At 41.0% G+C, this 22,628-nt stretch overlaps 2 protein-coding genes across 16 annotated transcripts in view; one reads left to right on the top strand and one right to left on the bottom strand.

Annotated features, from left to right (window-relative positions):
• Positions 1–22,628, bottom strand: part of DCP1B (decapping mRNA 1B) — a 55,762-nt gene that overhangs the window by 15,878 nt on the left and 17,256 nt on the right. For all 4 annotated transcript variants that reach the window (XM_008259808.4, XM_070049279.1, XM_051850763.2 and 1 more), the window contains 2 exons: positions 7,755–7,821; positions 4,659–4,794 (listed from right to left, as the gene is read on the bottom strand). In XM_008259808.4, the coding sequence (XP_008258030.2) occupies positions 4,659–4,794; positions 7,755–7,821 (203 nt within the window). The remainder of the gene's footprint in view (positions 1–4,658; positions 4,795–7,754; positions 7,822–22,628) is intronic.
• CACNA1C (calcium voltage-gated channel subunit alpha1 C) overlaps positions 10,459–22,628 on the top strand; it is a 739,977-nt gene continuing 727,807 nt past the window's right edge. For 9 of the 12 annotated variants that reach the window (XM_051849894.2, XM_051849901.2, XM_051849897.2 and 6 more), the window contains exon 1: positions 10,558–10,788. In XM_051849894.2, the coding sequence (XP_051705854.1) occupies positions 10,650–10,788 (139 nt within the window). In that variant the 5' untranslated portion in view covers positions 10,558–10,649. 12 annotated transcript variants of the gene reach the window in all.

A 22,628-nucleotide genomic window follows, 5' to 3' on the forward strand; every position in this document is an offset into this window, starting at 1 on the left:
GTGGTGCTGCACAGTGCACAGTATATCCTACTGCGAGCCCAGGAAATCTGGTTTTCTAACTTTCCATGTTGCTCACCAGTGGACTCCAGATGGTGGCAGCCCGACCTTAGGTGGTCTCAAGTGCCCATCAACCCTGCTCATAACATTCACGTTAGTGTTGACCACTGCCTGAATCAATTATGTTACCAGGGTGTTTTAAGTTCCATTGTCCCCTCTACATTTAGTAGTTGGAATTCTTCAGTAGGGACATTTTTCACATTGACAGGGCTATGAGGATCCTCTGAAATATATACTCCATGCAGGGCAAGTACACTTCATTCATTCCCCTAGAAATTTTTAAAAAATATTTATTTTATTTGAAAAGCAGAGAGGCAGAGGCAGAGTGAGAGACAGAGAGAAATCTTCCATCTTCTGGCTCACTCTCCAAATGGCTACAGTGGCTGGAGCTGGGTCAATCCAAAGCCAGGAGCCAGGAGTTTCTTCCAGGTCCCCCATGTGGGCGCAGGAGCTCAAGCACTTGGGCCCTCTTCTACTGCTTTCCCAGACCATAGGACAGAGCTGGATCGGAAGAGGGGCAGCTGGGACTTGAACTGATGCCCATATGGGATGCTAGCACTGCAGGCAGAGGCTTTACCTACTATGCCACAGAGGTAGCCCCCACCTTAGCAATTTTTAGAGGTAGAGTATGGCATCTTAGCAACCTTCAAAGGATGGCCAGTAATTATTTTTGGTTTTGTTTTGTATTTTTGGTTTGCTTGCTCTCCTTTCTCATCAGCATCAACACTGAGGTTTCCACATTTTCTCTATGCTTCATTCCACTGTAGTCGTTTTTGTCAATGTTAGAATTTGAGGCTTTGGTCAGTGGTCTTTCAAGCTGACTATATGTCTTTTGTGACATGACCTTACTAGTCCAATTTTACCATCATAGACTTGGAATCAGAAATTCCTTTAAAGAACCCTGCTAGCTTTCAGGAGAAAATACTATTTAGAAATAACAATCTGGGTGATAGAGGGGCTTATTGCTACTGGGTTGTTGCTTATTTTCTAAGTCTTTTCAGGGGAAGAACTGGGAAATCATTCTACTTTTTATTTCTATAGTTCAGAAATGAAACATGAAATAGTTTCCACTTAATACTTAATCTTACACAGTTTTAAGTTTTTTAAAAAATATTTTATTTATTTAATTTGAGAGGTGGAGTTATAGACAGAGAGAGGGAGAGTCAGAGAGAAAGGTCTTCCATCTGCTGGTTCACTCCCCAAATGGCTGCAACAGTCAGAGCTGAGCCGATCCAAAGCTAGAAGCCAGGAGCTTCCTCTGGGTCTCCTACACAGGTACAGTGGCCCAAGCACTTGGGCCATCTTCTACTGCTTTCCCAAGCCATAGCAGAGAGCTGGATGGGAAGAAGAGCAGCTGGGACATGAACTGGTGTCTTTATGGGGTGCTAAGTCCATTATGCCACAGCATTAGCCCCTACAGTTTTAATTTTTCATTTGATTTTTTATCTTACACTGAAGTTTTTATTCCAACTACATCAACATAATTTATATCTATGATAGCTGAAAATTTTTAATGCCAATATTATGATGTAACAATAAAATTTATAATTTGTAGTTTTGTGTTCTTAAAATACACTTCACTATGATTTTTCAGTTCAAATATGTTTTGAAGTCTAAGTAATTATGTCATAATATGATATTTATTCAGTTACATATATTTATTTTAGCCAGTTTCCAAATTCTAGAATTTTTTACCCAATTTTCTAGAGAGTTAATCTTTCACTTCTCAACTTTTAGGAGCTCTTTATAAAATAGAGAAATTAATTCTTCCTGTTATTCAGGTATAAAATGTTTCAGCTTTTTAAATATCTTTTCACTTTGCTTGTGTGTGTGTGTGTGTTTTAAGATGTATTTACAGGGGCAGGCGCTGTGGCCTAGCAGGTAAAGCTGCCACCTGGGGCGCCACAATCCCATATGGGCGCCAGCTCTAGTCCCAGCTGCTCCACTTCTGATCCAGCTCTCTGCTATGGCCTGGGAAAGCAGTAGAAGATGGCCCAAGTCCTTGGGCCCCTGCATGCATGTGGGAATCCCGGAAGAAGTTCCTGGCACCTAGCTTCAGATCAGGGCAGCTCTAACTGTTGCAGTCAATTAGGGAGTGAATCAGTGGATGGAAGACCTCTTTCAGTCTCTCCTCTCTCTGTGTAACTCTGACTTTCAAATAAATAAATTAATTAAAAAAAAAAAAAAAGATGTATTTACAGGGCCGGTGTTGTGGTGTAGTGGGTAAAGTCACCACCTGCAATGCCAGCATTCCATACAGGCGCTGGTTTGAGTCCCAGCTGCTCCATTTCCAATCCAGCTCTCTGCTATGGCCTTGGAAAGCAGTAGAAGATGGTCCAAGCCTTTGGGCCCCTGCACCTGCATGGGAGATCTGGAAGAAGCTCCTGGCTTCGGATTGGCCCAGTTCCAGCTGTTGCAGCTACTTGGGGAGTGAACCAGTGGATGAAGACCTCTCTTTCTCTCTTTTTTTCTCTCTCTCTCTGAAACTCTGCCTTTCAAAAAGATGTATTTACTTATTTGAAAGGCAGAGTTAGAGAGAGGGAAAGACAGAAAAAGAGAGCTTCCATCTGCTGGTTCATTCCCCAAATGGCCACTCCATCTCGATCTCCCATGTGGGTAACAAGGGCTCACGTGCTCAGGTCACCTTCTGCTGCTTTCCCAGACACATTAGCAGGGAGCTGGATTGGAAGCAGAGCAGCTGGTACCGAAACCATAACTCATATGGGATGCTGGCGTTGCACGCCGCAGCTTAACCCACTATGCCAGCCCACTTTTGTTTTTAAAACCTTGCAAAATCATCACTTTTTTATTTTTATGTAGCTGAATTAGTCACTTTTGGGTTTTTAAGGCATAGGTAAAGATCTCCCTTCTCCTAGTTTACAAAGAAATCCACGTAAGTTTTCTAGTAACTAAATGGTTCTGTTTTTACATTTAAAGTTCTAACACATTTGGAATTTATCTTGTATTTAGGATGAAGTACAGAGTCAATTCTGTATTTTTCCAAATGGCTGTCAGTTGCCCCATTTATTTAAAACCCATTCAAATAGCTGATTTGAGGTTGCCACATTTATCATATTGTAAATGCCAAAAAAATAAATATATATGTGTGTGTGTATGTATAGTCTAATTCTGTACTTGCTCATCTGTCCCACTAGTCTATCAGGTTTTTTTTTTTTTTAATACCAATACAACCAGTTAATCCATACTATTTGGTGTGTTTATGTTTTAGAAGAGATTATTCTTTTTTAAAATTTCTTCTTTTTAATTTTTTATCTGAGAGTCAGAGAGACAGGGACTCAGTGTATGTAAGTGCTAGACAGAGCCTGTAGTTGCTGGGTCCTCCCCAGGTGCCTGTAATAGCAGAGCTGGGCCAGGCCAAAGCCAGGAGCCAGGAACCAATTCAGGTGCCAATTCAGGTGTCTGCCTCCCAGGCACAGGAAGCTGGAATCAGGAATCAGGGCTGGGAATGAAAGCCAGGGACTCTCATGTGGAATGGGGGTGTCCTAAAAGGCGGCTTAATCTTAAGGCCAAGTGCTAGTCTCACACTGTTTTAACTGTGCAGATGTCAATCTTTTAATACCAGGTGGGGCTTATTCCCCTGCCCCACCCTCACTTACCTCACCTTCCCCTCATATCCCTCACCTCCGTCCGTCCTCTACCGCCAGAGTATGGCTCTTCTCTGTCAGGGTTTTCCCAGCTATTCTCCCTCATATCCTTCTCTGCACGAACCAACTTGTCTGGCCCCCGGGAAGAAAGAAAGCAGACTGTGCTATTTGTTTGGGGATCACCTTAAACTTACAGATTTCAGAGAACTGGGACCTTTACGTTGACTCTTCTGATCCAAGAACAGGGCATGTATTTCCTATAGTTCAAGTCTATTTTTTATGCCTTTCATGAGTATTTAAAGGTTAAGCCTCTGCCGGGGACAGCATCCTATATGGGTGTCAGTTCAAGCCCCAGCTGCTCCACTTCCAATCCAGCTCCCTGCTAGTGTGCCTGGGAAAGCAGCAGCAAATGACCCAAGTGCTTGGGTCCCTGTACCCATGGAAGAGACCCAGAAGTTGTTCTGGGCTCTTGGCTTTGGCCTGACCCAGCCCCAGCCATTGCAGCCATTTGGGGAGTGCACCAGCAGATGGAAGATCTCTCAAGATCTTTCTCTCTTTCTCTCTCTCTTTCTCTCTCTCTCTCCCTCCCTCCCTCCCTCCCTCCCCCTCTCTAACTCTGCCTTTCAGGTAAATAAAAAATAAATCTTCAAAAAAAAAAGTTTTCCTCATACAAAAAATGAGTTTTGCCCATTTTTTGTGAGTTTTATTACAAAGGCTCCTACAGTCCTTTGTTGCTATTTTAAATACAGTCTTTAAATTACACAGTGTAAGTAAGACTGGTTAGGAACTCAAAGAAGCCAAGTAAGAGCTGAGGTCCTGGATACTGTGCACTATGACAAGGCTATTGATTTCCTAGGCTCCCTTTGAATCGCTTGAAAGCAAGTGGTCTTCATTTTATTTCTCATACAGTTGTACGTGAGTAGCTCTCAGGCTTTCTGAAGGACAGTGTTCTCACTGGGATTTGAGTGTGGATGACAAGGAAGGGCAAACACTCACCTTCGTGTACTCATCCTTGGCCTTGGTGAGCATGCGTAGGATATCCACTTCCTTGCCCTCCCCTGAGCTGGGGAGAACTGGGGAGGCTCCTGCTCCAGTCCCCTGGCAGGCTTTCAACTGTTCATACTGAGTCAGGCTAGAAAAACAGAGGGCAAAGTCCACACAAGGAAGATCCACTCAACACAAGTGGTTTTCAAACCATCCCAATTCTCCTGCAATTGTTTTTAATTCTGTTACAACCCTATCAGAAATAAGGCTGCTCAAGAATTCAAAGGCAACTGAGAGCTGGGGCCCTGGGTTCACCGATCGCATAGGTGAAACATGTAGGTCAGCAGCTCTTACCTGTGGGCCACACTGAGCCCACCACCCATGCTCATCGCCTGTGTCCCAAAGAATGCTGCTAACGCTGCCAAGCTCCTTTGTTTCCGGATTGCTTGTGGCTGTTTTCACACTGCACAGGCAGAGGTAAGGTGTGCAAGAGATGGACTGTGGCCTGAAAGTCTCAAAGGTCCACCTTCTGATGAAGATAATTGGCCAACTCTCAGAACACTTGAAAGGACACCATCCTTAATTATTGAGGCCACCCGATCTGGTGTCCCCAAACACTGAGGGAACTGTGGGCCAAACACAGCCTCTCCTCCCCTCATTCCAGAGTGCCTTGGGCCAAGGCAATGTTGATTCCAGCAACAGGGATCCTGGGCTTCTCTGGTAGTTTAAAAACACAGTGAAGGTTCCATTCCAATTATGAGAAGAGGGACATTTAGAAAACTGCTCAGAAAATGAGTGTCTTTGGTTGCCCTGAAAGGAGGATTGATAAGAAGCTAGCCTGCCTCATTAAGGGGACTTCAAGAAGTTAGTGGAAATCAGAATTCAAAGATGTTCATTTTGGTGAAAAAATTTTGAAAGGTATGCACAGCTTTTACACACTACACATTTCTGTGAACTCTTGGGAGACCAAGCTTACGTGCCGCAGAGTGATGTGGAGAAAATAGATTTTCCTGTTGTTGCTTTGACTTTCAACTCAGATTCTTTTATTATTGCCCTTAAGTTTATGGTGGGGGAGGGGGGAGAGAGAGATACAGAGGGGGGGCATTGTCTGAGAACTTACCCATTCACTTCTCTTTTTTTTTTTTTTTTTTTTGACAGGCAGAGTGGACAGTGAGAGAGAGAGACAGAGAGAAAGGTCTTCCTTTGCTGTTGGTTCACCCTCCAATGGCCACCGCAGCCGGTGCGCTGTGGCCAGCACACCGCGCTGATCTGATGGCAGGAGCCAGGTACTTATCCTGGTCTCCCATGGGGTGCAGGGCCCAAGTACTTGGGCCATCCTCCACTGCACTCCTGGGCCACAGCAGAGAGCTGGCCTGGAAGAGGGGCAACCGGGACAGAATCCGGCGCCCCAACCGGGACTAGAACCTGGTGTGTCGGCGCCGCAAGGCGGAGGATTAGCCTAGTGAGCTGCGGCGCCGGCCACCGATTCACTTCTAACTGGGTAAGAGGTTTGAGTTCATACAAATCAGCTGCTTATTGCTAGTAAATAATCAATTTCCTGCCCGGAGCTGTTAAGCACTTGCTGCAGAACACAGCTCATTTTAGCACAGCTTCTTGGCTGAGCTACAGGGTACTTTTTAATCTACATGAAATTCTGCTGTTGTCTACTGCACAGTTTACAATAATGCCCATGTTCTAGGAACTGGCTGTTACAATAGTAAACACCAACATGGATACACTCAATCACCATCTGCAACTTGAGCTACTCACCTAAAATTAGCTCTCACAAGCTACATTTTCAGGAATCAACCTTACTTATTAAAAGGTGTTGCTCAGTTTTCATTTCCTTGGGGTCACTTGTTAGTCATTTTGTCACCCCAGGATTTAGAGTGGAAATTGGTTCTCAGGCAGACAGCTGCACGGTCACATCCACGCAGGCAGCAGCCATCCTGTGTGTCGCCCAGGCTGAGCACCGCATGTGCAGGAACTCATTTCATTCTGAGGCTCTAATCCATCCCCACAAATAGCATGGAAACACCGCCTCACAGTGTGCGGCCTGGGGCCTACCGGCCACTCACAGAGCAGACAGCAAGCTTACCTGGGCCCTCCTCTCAATGCAATCAGGGAAGCCAAGAGTGGCAAACCCAGAGAGTTCATTTCAAAGTTCCCCAAAATGCAGAATGGGACAAATCACGGTGTAACATGACGTTAGAAGAGTGGCAAGAGACTGTCTACTGAGCAAATTGATATTCACCGGAGATGTAAAAAATGGCTGAAAATGAAGACTATCCGAAGTGCTCAGTATTTGAGACTGCGAGACAATTTGGAGCTTCAATACACGTGGCTGCAGAGTTAAAGGAAAGCATTTAGGATAGAAAGGAAATAGAAGATTTAGAGAATCTGAGTAACCTTTTAGGAGGGCTCCAACTGTTCTTCTTTTTTAAAGGTTTATCTATTTGAAAGGCAGAGTAACAGGGAGAGAGAGAGAGAGAGAGAAAGAAACAAACACAGAGATCTTCCATCTACGGTTCACTGAAGCCAGGAGCTAGGAACTCCAACTGGGTCTCCCGTGTGGGTGGCAGGGGCCCAAGCACTTGGGCTATTCTCTGCTGCCTTCCCAGGTGCATTAGCAGGGAGCTGGATCGGAAGCGGAGCAGCCAGGACTCAAACCGGTGCTAAGATAATGGGATGCTGGAGTTTCAAGTGGTAGCCTAACCGCAGCACCGCAGCACTGGCCCCCTGTGAATGTTCTTTTGACTGCTCTGACATATTGAGAACTTTTCAAAGCAAAAACTGCTAATTTACGAATGAGGAAAATATTAAGAAGAATTGCCATCTGGAACAATTTATATTATACTTGTATATATTTCCCACCGGCAGAGAAAAATGAGTTGAGTCACTTGAGATGATAAATCTTACGCAGTGAAAATATAGCAAGTCATTTCTAATGTCAGTTTTTCATTTAAGCAATGTTAAACATTTCCCTGCCCACTGTGAAAGGGCCGCTGTAAGAGATCTATTCTGTTAAGATTACAGTGTAGTTGCATACACTTAGGAATACAAACAAAAGCACCAGGGCCTGAAAAATATTTAGCTTTCAGCACTTACTTCTTCATAAGCTCCGCAATTCTTTGGCATTCTTCCTTATCATAAAACCAAATTCCATAAATGGACACTGCAAAAAACACATCCAATAAATTATGAGCATCTCCCAGACTACAACATGGAAAAAAAAACTCCTTTTCCAGCTATAGGGGAAAGAAATAATAAATTCTGTATTGAATTAATTTATTCAATAAAACTGAATAAATGAAACCAATCATTGAAGTTAAAGCTTAAAAATCAAGCATTGGAATTTTTTAAGCCCATAGAGAAATCTACATGCACACGTGCATGCACACACACACATACACACATACACACATACACATAGATATGCATACATCTAATAAAATGTGTTTTCCTTAAAAATTTAGCACCTGAACACAACAAGCATTTGATAAATGCCTCTCAAGCAAATGAACACAGATTGAAAATTAACTCAGAATTTCTAAACTTCCTGGCTTCAAGACGTCATTGTTTCTGTACTCCATTTGCACATTTCATGAACACATTCCATCTTTATTTTTAAATATTCAGAAATCTGATGCTCAAATTATGCCTAGAAACCACCCTCCCTTCTTTTCTCAGGAATATGTTAACTGAAAAATTGGCTTTGTAAGCTATAAGTTGGAATGGGGCGCAGGAAAAAATAGAATAATAAATCCCTGACTTCAAAATGTCTGTAACAGAAAATTTGCAACTGTTGAGAGATTAGATATGATAATTATGATTTAATCATTTAGTGATAAAAACAGTATGGTATCACATAGTTGCTATTGATGATTTAGTGATCTTTACCTAAGTGGACAGTAAACTTTGTATGAGTCTATCTATATCATCCTATAGTAAAGGCTAAAATTGTGCCAAAATATATTTGGAGTTGTCCAGTTGAGAATCTGGTGGTAATAATCATGTAAATAACTCATTACCTGCATATATTTTAAGTCTTTATTGAAAGTAGTAGCAATATTATGACAGGGAAACAAAAACAACAAATATACTTTTAAAATGGAAAAGTTTTAAAATGTAATCTTTCAAAACATTCAGTTATATTATTTTGTCATGAAAAGAGCTACAATGTTCTAACTGCACCACGTTTTTCTCTTGCTTACCTGACCCATGTGTAGGCTTGAAATTTCTGCTTCTCGTCAGTAATGATTCAAATATCAAAAGGTCTAAGAAATGTCTCTTTAGTGCTATTTTAAGCAGAGGTCTTTAAGAGGAACTTGGGAAGCTGAATCACTAACTTATTTCTGTAACGATCAGTGTCTCAGGGACATGCAGCTCGTTTACCTACCGGGGCCAGCAGAGCAGACCCCAGCTTTCTCCTGCTCAGGACCGCACAACGCTCTTTGACAGAAATACACACACTCCTCCCTGGCAGACAAACAAGCTTTTCTAGAAAACAGGAACATCTGAGTTCTGAAGCCGATGTGCTATGAGAGCCTTTCCATCAAAACAAAATCCTTTCATCTCAAGACCATTAAATGTGTCTCTCGAGACTTCACATTCCAGGCTGTTTGCTGTCCACCACTTCCAGCTCCGATTCCCTAGCAGAGTCCTACACGCTAACACGGATGCTCTTGTAGGACGTGCACATTGGACCACTTCAGAATTCTGCATCCGTGTGAACCTGTGTGCTGGCGGCTTTAACCTCAGCTACAATACCAGGAGCCTGCTCTGCTTTTCGGTGTTTGTGTGGTGTCTTTTTATTTTTGAAATATTTTTTTTGGTTACAGTGCAAACTTTCTTCCTTGGAGACCGAGTTTTCCAAAAGCATCAGAAGAGAAAGGTGGTAGCAAGGAGGAAAAAACCCACAGCACAGCTAAGAAACTGGAGGCCCCAAGGCAGGGAGGAGCCCAGCCAGTGGTGTCTCATCAGCAGAGTGTGTTAGTAGAAACAGTTTGGGTGGCATTTTTTTGAGGTGACACATTTGTGGCATTTACCCTAAGGTTCTCCTAAGGCGAGGATGACAAGGAAATTGCTGGCACAAATGGGAGAGCAGTCTCTCCATGTCGCTGCCGTGAGGTGACTCCATGGCAGTCAGGGAGGAAGCACCCACAATTTCCAGCCCTCGAACGGCCAAGCAGGGCCGAGAGGCTGCATTTGAGCAAGTATTTAAGACACTGTGGAGAGTGCTTTAGGACCCAACCATTTATCTCACAGATAGCATGGTTTTAGAATTAAAATGGGACCATTTTGAAATAACTGCTCTTATCCCAGTTGACGGTCCCTTTGAAAAAGTTTAAATTGTCAAGGAATGAAGCACATTTACCAGCAGTCCTGGCTCCTGAAAGGGGGCAACAAGATACAATGCAAAACTGAGCCTCATTTTTTCCCTCCCTAAAATAGTTTTGCAACTTGAGCTGCATTCCGCTGGGAAAGGGGCAGTGAATTCCATCAAAGTGCACCTTCCAGCTGCAGTTTTCGGCCCCTTGGGCCCAGGGGCTACCAGCCCCCGGTCAAGCCTATCGCCCTTGCACACAAGAGGGCATATCAGAGCAGCTCGTGGTGATATATAAAACCCAGAGCTCAGCATGCCGTAGGGAGGTGATGAGCTGACAGGCTGACAGGAACCACTACCTTCTCCTTTCAATCCAAGTTTTCCTGTAGAGTCACCAGGGGAGAGGCCTATCCCTGCACAGGCTTAGCAGGGAAGAGAAAGACAAGGCAGAGAAGAGCCAATAAGGAAAGTGTGGTTTTAGAATTCTAAAACGTAAAGTATTACTAAAACCTCAATTTGCAGCAATGCCATATGGCCATGTAAACTTTTGTGGCACTGAAATGACATTACAGGAATAGTTTCTTAGTCTTAAAAAGTTACAAGGAGAAAAGATCACCTGCAGGGTACTTGTTTAGCTTTAAAAATCACCCTGTTTTGTATACAACTGGAAACTGACAATGCTTCGAGCCCTTGTTCAGCCAGCTACGCCCGCATACCAGCCGCTGCCTAGCCACCTGTCTGCTGAAACGGAGAGTACATGTAAAGGTACTGTGGTGCATGAAGCTCAACTCAACCATTTCTACATCTCTCCTGGAGGTAAGATCCCCACCGTGGAGTAAGGAACAGGGAAGAGGAGGGTGAAATTTACTCAAAGTATTCTAGAAATACCAAGAAGGTGATTCCCCCACTCCAAGGACTCATCTCCTTGTACGTAAGCAGGACTTTCAGCAACACATTTGTGAAGTTTTGCCTAGAAGCCCAATGTCCTCATTTATGTCATTGTTTGGAAATTCTCGAAAAAAAAAAAAAAACAACTCTCAAATAAAAAATAAATTTAAAAACATTTAAACCATTTTTGAAGCAACAAGCAAGGATTATATGGCTTTTATATGGCAAAACACCAATCTTCTACTTTCCTTCTCATTCTGTGAGAAAGATGAAAGAAATCCAAATTTTTATATTAGATTTTGTATCTGAATTTTGTTGGTACACACAGACAAGATAGCAAGATAATTATATTCGATAATGATCTTTTCTAATTTTTTAAGTTCTTCAGTGGAAAAAATAGAAAGCTGGTCAATTTTAAGAGGTGGGTAAAGGGTCATTAGAGACAGTATCAGGTGTCATTAAAATTTTGATTTGAAATTGTTTCTTAGCATAGCACTTTAATTAAGTTTGGATGTTTTGGGGGGATTAATCATGTCTTATGTTTCTAATAAATTTATTTTTTATTTATGTTTCTAATAAATCTATTCAATTTGTTCAAGTCATTTATCATTTGTTCTGTATTTTATCCCAGTTACTTTTCAACTCTAATTCTTGAATGATAGCTTGTAGCCATTTAACAAGCATCTGTCTATGCTAATATTTATGCAAATTTGAAAAGATGGCATATATCCATAGTTTATAAGTGTATCAAAATCATAATTATATGAGTAAAATTTAAATGGGCCAGATATCTGATTTGGTGATGCTCTATTTTTTAAAATATGTAATTAATTCCTCAGCAGGGCAGAAATGTGTTTTTCTTAGCATCCATCAGGGAAAGTGGATAAGTTCTCTTTCCTAGGAAAACCACGGGAAACATGGCAGTGTTAAACTACACACATCTCTTCTGGGCATTTCAGGATAATCCAAATTTTACCAATTCCTTTCCTAATGTTTATCTCACAGCAGTAGAGTGACGATCTCAACGTAAGGATGGAGCGACTAGTCATACATTTAGCGTGAATACTTGTAAGGGGGCCAAACTCAGGAGTAATATTTGATTTCCTGTACTTTTTGTCTAGTTCAGGCTTTTGGAATGGTGACCACATTGATGTACACACAGCTACTGTACTCAGAAAGACTACCTAACACCTGCAAATTAGAAAGAGGGGCCCATGAGTGCACAGCTTCGTAAGCTTTGATCAATGAGGAGTCTACTCAACAAGGCTGACTTGGGGAGCGGAACTCATTTCTGCTGGTTCACTCTCTTCTCTGAAACAGACCCCTCCCTCAGACTTACAAATGAAATCCATGAAGCTTTCAAAAACTTTACAGATTTGACTGATTTCTAGACACGCTGAAAAAGATTGCAATTAGTCTTTTTTTCACACGGGGGCTCAGAAAGCAGGAAGGATGGAAGCAAGAGAGAGGACGAGGAGGTGGGACAAAGGCTAGCACGGGCAGTCCTCTGCAGCGCACATGCTGGAGCAGCTACTGTGCGGCGCCCGTAGATGGGGGAGCAGCAACTTCTGGCCAGCTCTCCGCTGACTGTGTGCTTTGCCCCATTTGGAATGTTTGCACGAAAAATGCTTGCCTTTGGCGTGCTTCTCAATGCTTTTAAAGTCATGTTCTTTCATTCAATCCACTGCCTTAGCTTTGCTGACCAAACACGGACACGTCTTGTAAAACGAAATCGCCACTGGCCACAGAGTCTACATAGCAGTGTTATCTTTGGCCCCTGGTCTGGTTCTTTTCATATGACATAGTTTTACTGCACCTCACAAATCAGTGATCCCATGGTCTGGGAACACTGCAAGGTTCTCAGTAGATGAGGAGCAGTTTCTATTTGATGGGTGACTAACACTTACAAACGTTTGGGGGAAAACAGTAGAAAATCTAAACAGTAAAAACTACCCTAATTTTTCTAGAATTGATCCTTAAAAAGTTAACGCAAAGAGAAACCTCTTAACTATGGCAGTATACCAATTTGTATTAAATTAACACATACTGTCCATCTGTTAATGAGACTTCATTAGCTTCAAAGTAAAAGATGGACTTAAACTTTAGCAAGTACTCATTCATGACACATGCATGCTATGTCAACAGACCTCCCTAATCCCCACAGCAACCACTGTCCTCTTCAACTGGGAATCCCCACTTCACCAAAGGTCAGGTGGAATCTTCTTCATTGTACACTAACTTCCTGATTTTATTTGTTTCAGAGAAAAGCACCTTTGTTCTAGAGAAGGAGATAGAACACAGTAAATAAACTTTAAAAAAAATTAGGAAGCATAAAAATCCATAGATAATAATAAATATAAATAAGAACAACACACTCTGGGTTTTTTTTGCTATTGAAATTTATACTTTCATTTTGGTCATAATCTTGGAGATCAAGCTCAAGATCTCGTAGGCCATGAGTATCAAAGAAAGATTCTCTACAACATTGTCCCCCTCTGACTTCGTGCTCATCCTTGAGGATCCAATCTTTTTCACTTTTCCAGGGACAAACCAGTCCCAACTTTTTCTTTGCTCCCAGTTTTTTTTCTTTATCTTTGTACTAAAAATAAGTAATAATTAAGTATTTACACATCTGCTCCCTCCATTAGACTATAAGCTTTTGGAGCCAAGGACTTAGCTAATGCATTCAGCATAACAACCTGCATAGACACAAAACAAGTATTTGCTGGGTTGGACTGAAATCTAAGACGCTAAGCTCTTATGCAGTCAATAACCCTTGTAATTGCTAGTAGCAGTAATTATCAATATTCTGATTTAATTAAACATCGTGGACCAGATATGCTAGAATCTTCTCTCAATTGCTTACACTTTCTACTGCAGATCACAGCATGATTATTCTCCTCACGTTGCCCCTTGCAGTCTCCTGCTAACTTCACTAAGAGTTTATTTTGCTTCAAACAATTTATATTCTTGGATATTAAGTAATGTTGATGGGATCCTGTCATCTGGATATGAGCTCCCAGAGATTATATTTTTCTATTGATCCAACACTGTGTATGCACTTATATATATTCATTTATGTACATTTATTATTATAATTTTACCATATGCCATCCTCCATGATTGACTACTTGTCAGGCCCTGACAACTAAGAGCTCAAAGAATGCCAAAAACCTGCAAAACCACATGCATCTCTCTTCATTATGGAAAAGCACAGGGCAGGGTGTAACTAACAGTACTTTAGCAAGAAAAATGAAGATATTCATATTCTGATATCTTATAATCTATTGTGTCTGATAATAATTTCAAATTTACATGCACAAGTAGTACATTATCTTAAAAATAATAAAGTTTATATAAAATGTCAACTTCAGCAACACACTGAAAATTTATTAAGTGATTCTCAGTGAAGAGAAATAAGTCCAGTTCTTGACTTTCTTACTGCTATTATGTATAACTGCAGTTAGTGAGAAAGATACAGTTAAGCTAAACATAAAATAGTATTTCTTCAGGTCAAAAATTTGTTTCAACAAAGAACAGACTCCCTCATATTTGAATCAGATGATTTAATCAAATGTTTAACAATGACAAAAATAGCTTTGCTGAGAATAGCCTAACTATAAAACACATGATTTTACAGCGCAATGGTCTAGTCAATGAGTCTGTCGCTACTTTCTGATCGAAGACAAGTGAGTCAGAGTTTCTGTACTTTAAAAATTTTGACTTTAATCTGTGAATATGGATATGGGAGATCACTTTTCCAAAAGCCCTTCATGTTGTAAACAGGTAAATCATGTTTTGGTTCTACTATGAAACAAGAGCTCTAAGGTTGTACACAGGATAATTCTAATGCTAGTTCTTGGCCAAAATTGTTTTCTCTAAAACTCCTAAGAACATGGAACAATCATAATTTTTCCTTCTCTAGGTTAAGAAGTAAATTAACCCTGATTCCAGAACTTGATTATCTGAAACTAATTTCTTGTGATTTTTTTGGATTAAAAATCAGTAATATTAAAAACAGAGTAAACATGCCACTCAATATAGCCGTTATAACCACCTACTATATGCAAAGTACTATGTTAGGGTAGGGAGATCGAAGGAATGTCATTCATTAAACAGTTAAGGAAATGAACTGAAATGCAGTTTTTCTATGCCAAGATTTAAACTTCTACTATGCCAAATTAGGTTTCCTCAAATTTAAAATATAAAATACAGTGCATCTCCAAGCCACAGCTGCCATATATGAATCAAAATAGCATTTGGATATATTGATGTTTCCTTGGTAAAACCAAGAATCTTAAGAGGCTTTACAGTTCAGAGTAAAACAAAAGTGGATTCACTTCCAATGTACTCTTACATAATAGCAGTGTATCACCATACAGGACTAGACTACACATGTGAGTTCTTCCTCTTCCAAGCATCCAGAGTATGAGGTTAAATAAGTTTAAAGATGTATATATATTTTCCCACTAGATTCATGTAAATGTCCTAGATGACAGGGCTTCAAAAAGTTCATAGAAAAACAGAATTAAAATATTGGTTTACTTTGGAGCTAAAAATATTCGAAATCTATGCATCATTTGTTCATCATGTGCATCTTCCATAAACTCTCTGAAGACTCCTTGCATATAATTTTCCTGATTATTTATGATGAAAGTACAGATGTTGTATAAATGAGGTTGTCAGAAGAGAAATACTGTTTACCCAAATTTTCTATGTGCTGATGTGGTGTATATTTCACTAAGCTATCAGGTATCACAACTCAACACAAGGAAAAACAAAACTCTGGAATCCAGAGATACCACAAAGCTCAAAAGTGCAATTCTGCTTTACTTGAGGTTTTCCGGAGCCTCCCCTAACTGATAAGATGCCAGTTCTTTTGATAAACAATCGCTTTTAAGAGTTTAGACTCCTCCCTTTCAGCATGAGTGGAGTACCACAGAGAGAGAACAAAAAAGTAATTCTAGATTTAAGGTCAGAGCAGTAAGTTGCATCACTCAAGTCATAGTAGATGTGTAATCTTAATCACATATTGGAACACACTAGCTCTCTAAGCAATGTGAGTACTAAAAAGATCAATTTTTCAGTTAGAATGGCAAGGGAGGCTTATAGACACAAAGTAAGATACAGTGACCACGTTATAATTTTTAAATTCCTGTGGCCTTCTTTCTCATTAGGAAGCACAGGCTTAAAAAGAATTCTTGAAGGTTCCCATGTGCAACCAAGCACTCCTCCCACATACTGCACAAGAGCCTATTCTGAACAGAGATGAAATGTCAAAGTCCTTATCTCCCATTCCACATTGCTTGTGATTTGAATGAGTTTATTTTGAGGATCTTCTATTGTTGGGCAGATCCTGAAGAGAAAGGTATTATATTGTTACTTCTGCAAATACTAAGTTTCTGCCTGGGAAGAATGTAAAATATTTTAGCTGTATAATTAATTACTTTGAAGATGTCTCTCAACCCTAAAGGCCTTTGGGAGTTCAACAAAATCCCTAAAGTTGTATGCAAAACAGCATGCATTTATGCAAAAGGCATTTGGGGTCTAGAAAAGTACAAAGCATAGGACAATGCCTGGCACATAGTAGGCAATCAAAAAATATTTCAGGAAGGGAGCAAAGGAAAGAAAGATGGAAAGAGGAAAGAAGGGAGGTAGGGAGGATGGGAGGGAGGGAAAAATGAAGAGAAAATTCATCAGATTCTCCAAGGTGTTTGTGACCAAAAGAGATTAAGAGCTACAATCCCAGGCTATCAATATAAATATTCAATATAAGTATCAATACAAATCCCAGCCTAGGATGGCAGAATAAGCACTCAATTATCTGTGGGCAGATAATGTGACTTATTTTCCTAGCAATAAACTCCTACAGGTTCACTTTTAACCTTTCAAATAGCTTTTGTAATTGTTGCCTTGGCTGAATCCAAGGTTAAGAAAAGAGGCGACAACTCTCAGTGTGTTAGAATTGGAATTAGAGTTTCCTGCCTGCGGATTTATCAGAGTCCTGTCATGGAAAGGTGAACTGCGCAGCTCGGCTTCGCACGTGCTTGGGAGGTGAAGTGGGAACCCGAGGAGTTGTGGGCACCCGAGGAGTTGTGGCAAGCTGGGCACCTGGGCAGGGCGTCTTCCCAGCACTGTCAGGAGCGTGCTGATGCTATCTCACGCTGCGCAAGGACTATGACACACCCAACATCGTGGCTGTCTCTTATACAGATCTGGTTATTTTCTGTGCTTACGTGGTACCACAGGACACAAGTGGAATCTCAGACCTGGCCTCTGCCTCACGCTGCTGCCTTCTCCGCAGCCCAGATTCAGCAGCCCATGAATGAATGCTTGGATCATGGCAGAGAAAACGCTTAGCAAAGGGCATTCTTAGTGAGCAACGCTGCTTCCAAATTATGACCCACTGTTGTTGGCAAATTTGACTTTCTTACTGCTATTATGTATTACGGATATGTACAGGTACATTTTAGTTGGAGTTCTGGAAGAAATTAAAGTTTGTATTTCATAAATATTTCTATAACATCCATCAAGAAAATATTTACAATTCTACTTTTTAAAAAACTAGCTTAACTGTTTACTACACAGTTTGTTCTATGCAAAGGATTTGCACAATGGGGGCTAGGCCTTCTCTCTGCTAGTAAATAGACTTTTTAAAAACCTGAGTCTTAAGAGAGAAGTGGAAAGTTAATTCCTTCTACTCAGAAACAAGATGAAGTAGCAAAGATTTTCATATTCTCAGCAGAAATAGTTTTCTCTGACATTGTAGACAGAGCAGACGTCCTAAGCAAGACAAAGAGGGCATAGATCTCTAACTGATCTGGAAACTGGAAACGCAAGCTGAACTATTTCTATCACCTTATATTACTTAAGACTTCCAGTTGAGGTCAAGCTACATGAAAGGTTTTGGTACCGTGCTGATTTAAAATACTGGAGATGTGGGTACAGGCATTTGGCATGTCAGTTAAGACACAACTCAGGAAGCTTGCATTCCGTATGGGAGTAGCTGGGTTATCATCCTGGCTCCACTCTAGATCCCAGTTTCCTGCTGATGAGTACCCCAGGAGATAACAGGTGATGTCTTGGGAGGTTGGGTCCCTGTTACTCACAAGGGAGATCTGAACTGAGTTCCCAGCTTTCTCTTTCTCTGTCACTTTGCCTCTTAAATATTTTCTTAAAAAAGAAAGGTAGGGGCCAGCTTTGTGGCACAGAAGGTTAAGTTGCAGCCTGTGATTCCAGGATCCCACATGGGTGTGGGTTCGGGTCACCTGGCTGCTCCACTTCCGATCTAGCTCCTTGTGAACGCACCTGAGAAAGCAGCAGCAGAAGCATCAAGGTTTTGGGTCCCCACACACACATGGAAAAATCGAAAGGAGTTCCAGGCTCTTGGCTTCAGCCTGGCACAACCCCAGATGTTGCAGCCATTTGGGGATTGAACCAGCAAATGAAGATCTCTCTGTCTCTCCATCTCTCTGTTAACTCTGACTTTCAAATAAATAAATCTCCTAAAGAAATAAAGGTAACAAATTATACTTAGGTATTCATTTCTTTAAAATCTTCTTTTTAAATTGAGAAATAATTTATATAATAAAGTACACATATTCTAAATTGTTCTTTTCAGTGAATTTTTAAAAAGTTACATTTATTTGAAAGACAGAGTGACAGAGAGAAAGATCTTCCATCTGCTGGCTCACTCCCCAAATGTCTGCAATAGCCAAGCCAATGCCAGGAGCCTAGAACTCTATCCAGGTCTCCCACATGGGTGGCAGAAATGTAAGTACTTGAGTCATCATCTGCTGCCCTCTTAGGTGCATAAGCAGGAAGCTGGATCAGAAGTGGAGTAGCAGGGACTCAAGCCAGGCACCCTGATATAGGATGCAAGGGTCCTAAGTGATGGCTTAACCCGCTCCACCACAATGCCTGCCCTCATCAGTGAATTTTGAGAATAATACACTCTTGTGTATCTACCACTCAAAACAAGGTATAAATCATTTTTCTCTGCTTTCTAGTCAAGAACCACAGTAAACCTATCTTAGACAATCATCTTCTGACTTCTGTCACCAAACACTAATTTCGCCTGTTCTTAGACGTCATATATATGGGATCATATGGTATACATTCTCTTGTGGATGGCTTTTTTTCTCAGCATGATTCTGAGATTCATGCATGTTAATGAATATATTAGTAGTTCATTTATTTTTATTGCATAGTAATATTCCATTATTTGGAGACCAACATCTATTTGATCACTTATGTAACTGATGGGTGTTTACATTATCCCCTGTTTTTTGTTTGTTTCTGCTATTATAAAAAACTCTGAACATTTGTGTAAAAATATTTGTGTGGACATAGTAAATATCTGTGAGTGGAACTTGGATCATATGATAATTATATGTTTAAGTTTATGGAAACTGTCAAATGGTTCTCCAAAGTCATTGTACTGTATTACTAACCCAGCAGTAATACATGAGTTTCAGTTGCTCCATATCCTAATTTGCGGTGGGTAATATCAGTCTTTTTAAATTTAGCCATTCTAGGGAGTATATGACACTCTCATTCTGGTTTTAATTTGCATATCCATCCAATGTCCAATAAGCATATGAGGGATATATGAAGGACTGCACAATACAATCAGTTATGGCAAAATGCTAACTAAAACTATCGTCAATTATCCCTTTGGAATTCCCATAATAGCTAAAATTAAAACAGCCAATAGTTCCAAGTGTTGACAAAGATATGTTGCCACTGGAACTCTTAGACACTGTTGAAGAGATTAAAAATAAGCACCTGACTTTCATAAACAAGCACACGACCTATTCCAGCTAAACAAACTCCTGACTATGACCCCCACCAGTTCCACACCTAGGCAAAAACTTAAGACTTACTATGTATCCATTTAAAAGACACAATGTTCATGGCAACTTTATTCAGCATAGCTCAAACCTGGAAATAACTCAACTTTCATAACTCAAATTTCCATCCACAGGAGAACAGATTACCACAAACTATTGTTATATCCAATAACTTGGAAGTCCTCACATTTTGGGGCTTACAGTTTCAAAAGTTGGCTTTCTCCCAGGTTTTATTGGTTTTGACTCCAGTTCTGTGACTCAGCCAACTCTTGATTCAAAGCAAGTAGATAAAGGAAGAAAAAAATAAAACCAGGAAAACTCACAACCACATAAGTTTTTCAAGTTCTGACTGCCCTTTGTTATATGCTTGTTATTTTCAAAGCCCTCCTAAGTTGTTTTGCATTCTGTCTAGAACTTAAAAAAAATTTTTTTAAAGATTTACTTATCTGAAAGGCAGAGTGACACACACACACACACACACACACACACACTCTTCCACCCACTGGTTTACTCCCCAAATGACAGCAAAGGGCCAGGCTGAAGCCAAGAGCCCAGAACTCCATCTGAGTCTCCCATACGAGTGACACAGGCCCAAACACCTGGACCATCTTCTCCTGCTTTCCTGGGCTCATTGGCAGGGAGTCATATCGGAAGCAGAGTATCTGGGACTCGAACCAGCATTCATATGGGAGGAGGATACCAGTGTCACAATCAGTGGCTTATTCAGGGGCCCACTGCTCCATAATAGTGGGCCCCTAGAACTTTTAATTGTAACAAGCAGGAGAGATATGCTGTGGTGAACTTACTCTATTTTGGCTGGTGCTAGAAGTTCAAACTCTTTGTTTTGAGGAGTTATGAAATACACCAAGAAATAGGTAATAAAAGCCTGAAGTGGAATCAAGTGTGAATGGAAAGGAGAGAGTTGCAGAATCATTCCAGAATTGAGGCTTAGCAATTGGCTTTGAAGATTGTTTACTACTACTATATACATCAAAACATAAACAAGGCCGACGCCATGGCTCACTAGGCTAATCCTCCGCCGTGCGGCGCCGACACACCGGGTACTAGTCCCGGTCGGGGCGCCGGATTCTGTCCCGGTTGCCCTCTTCCAGGCCAGCTCTCTGCTGTAGCCAGGGAAGTGCAATGGAGGATGGTCCAAGTACTTGGGCAATGCACCCCATGGGAGACCAGGAGAAGCACCTGGTTCCTGCCATCGGATCAGCGCGGTGCGCCGGCCACAGTGCGCCGGCCGCGGCAGCCATTGGAGGGTGAACCAACGGCAAAGGAAGACCTTTCTCTCTGCCTCTCTCTCTCACTGTCCACTCTGCCTGTCAAAAAAACAAACAAACAAAAAACAAAAAAAAAAAAACATAAACAAAAACACCTTATAGTAACTCCTAGTTTTACAAATGATGTCAATACAGACAGGCAATATACAAGCTTTACTCTTGAATTTCCCTACAGAAATAGTGACACACATGTTAGGGTTCTATTTTATATGTATTTCATTATAATGCTAGTATGCTGTTCTTAGGTGTTCACTGGACTATAAAAAGCCTTTTGTGAGTTGACTTAGAAACCTAACCAACTACAATATTGCTTTTGAGTGACTATTTTTCACCATCTTATTACATTCTTAATTCTAATTTTTATAAAAATACATGTACATGATTTTAAAAGTCAAACAATATTATTACATTCATAATAATAGCAGAATTCTTTTCTAGTCATTCTGTTCTTGATTACTGTTCTCCAAAAGCAGCCACAATTACATCCATGACAGTTACTTTTGTTCTTCATTTATTTTCCATCCAACCTTTCTTCTGGTATTTAAATCTTTTTTCATATATCATGTACATAGTACTTGATTTTTAGAATCTATTGCAGATGAGTTAGTTCTTTTATGATTTACATATACTCTCACACCCAAACATAGGCACACTCCCCCATCCTTCCAATACTTGTGTAATTATAACACTATTACATATTTAGTGTTTATAATTTAACTATGTAATTATTGCCATCTGCAGAGCTACATGGTATAATATGATTGCATTTCCTTTCTCCCACAATGTTTTGTTTTCCCAGGAATTAAGAAGTGTCTTCTTTTGTTGTTTGATTCTCCCTCTGTTTCCAATATTCCTTATATCACCACCAAACACTATTAAAAAGTAGTTGTAAATATCCCAGCAGATTCAGACTGTCAGTGGTAATTTAGTCTTGGACAAGCTTCCTGAAGTAGTTCATCTTTTGGCTTTAATTTAGATGGATTACCCTCCAGTTGCACAGACCCCTTCAGGTGCTCAGGGGTTATTATAGGGCAGTGCTCTACCTTTGCTGTCACAATTCCTTCACTTCCATCCTAAGTTTGGATTCCCTTTTTCCTGGATGGTTTGTGTGTCACTCACAATAGACCAAGTTATGCTGCAGTAACAAATGACAAGTGAATCTCGGCCAGCACCGCAGCTCACTAGCTCACCCCAGGTTCTAGCCCTGGTTGGGGCGCCGGTTCTGTCCCGGTTGCTCCTCTTCCAGTCCAGCTCTCTGCTGTGGCCCGGGAGGGCAGTGGAGGATGGCACAAGTGCTTGGGCCCTGCACCCGCATGGGAGACCAGGAGGAAGCACCTGGCTCCTGGCTTTGGATCAGCGCAGCGTGCCGGCCGTAGTGGCCATTTTTGGGGGTGAACCAACACAAGGAAGACCTTTCTCTCTGTCTCTCTCTCACTGTCTAATTCTGCCTGACAAAAACAAAAACAAAAACAAACAAACAAAAAAACAAATGCCAAGCGAATCTCAATGGCTTGCAATGACAAAGGCCTATTTCTTACATTTAATGTCCAGGTCACTTTTACCTCTGTGCCACGTTATCTTCATCCTAGAACCTAGGCTGACAGAGCAGCCTCTGCCACAAACACTG

Source organism: Oryctolagus cuniculus, chromosome 9, assembly GCF_964237555.1.
Source record: "Oryctolagus cuniculus chromosome 9, mOryCun1.1, whole genome shotgun sequence".
Lineage (NCBI taxonomy): Eukaryota > Metazoa > Chordata > Mammalia > Lagomorpha > Leporidae > Oryctolagus > Oryctolagus cuniculus.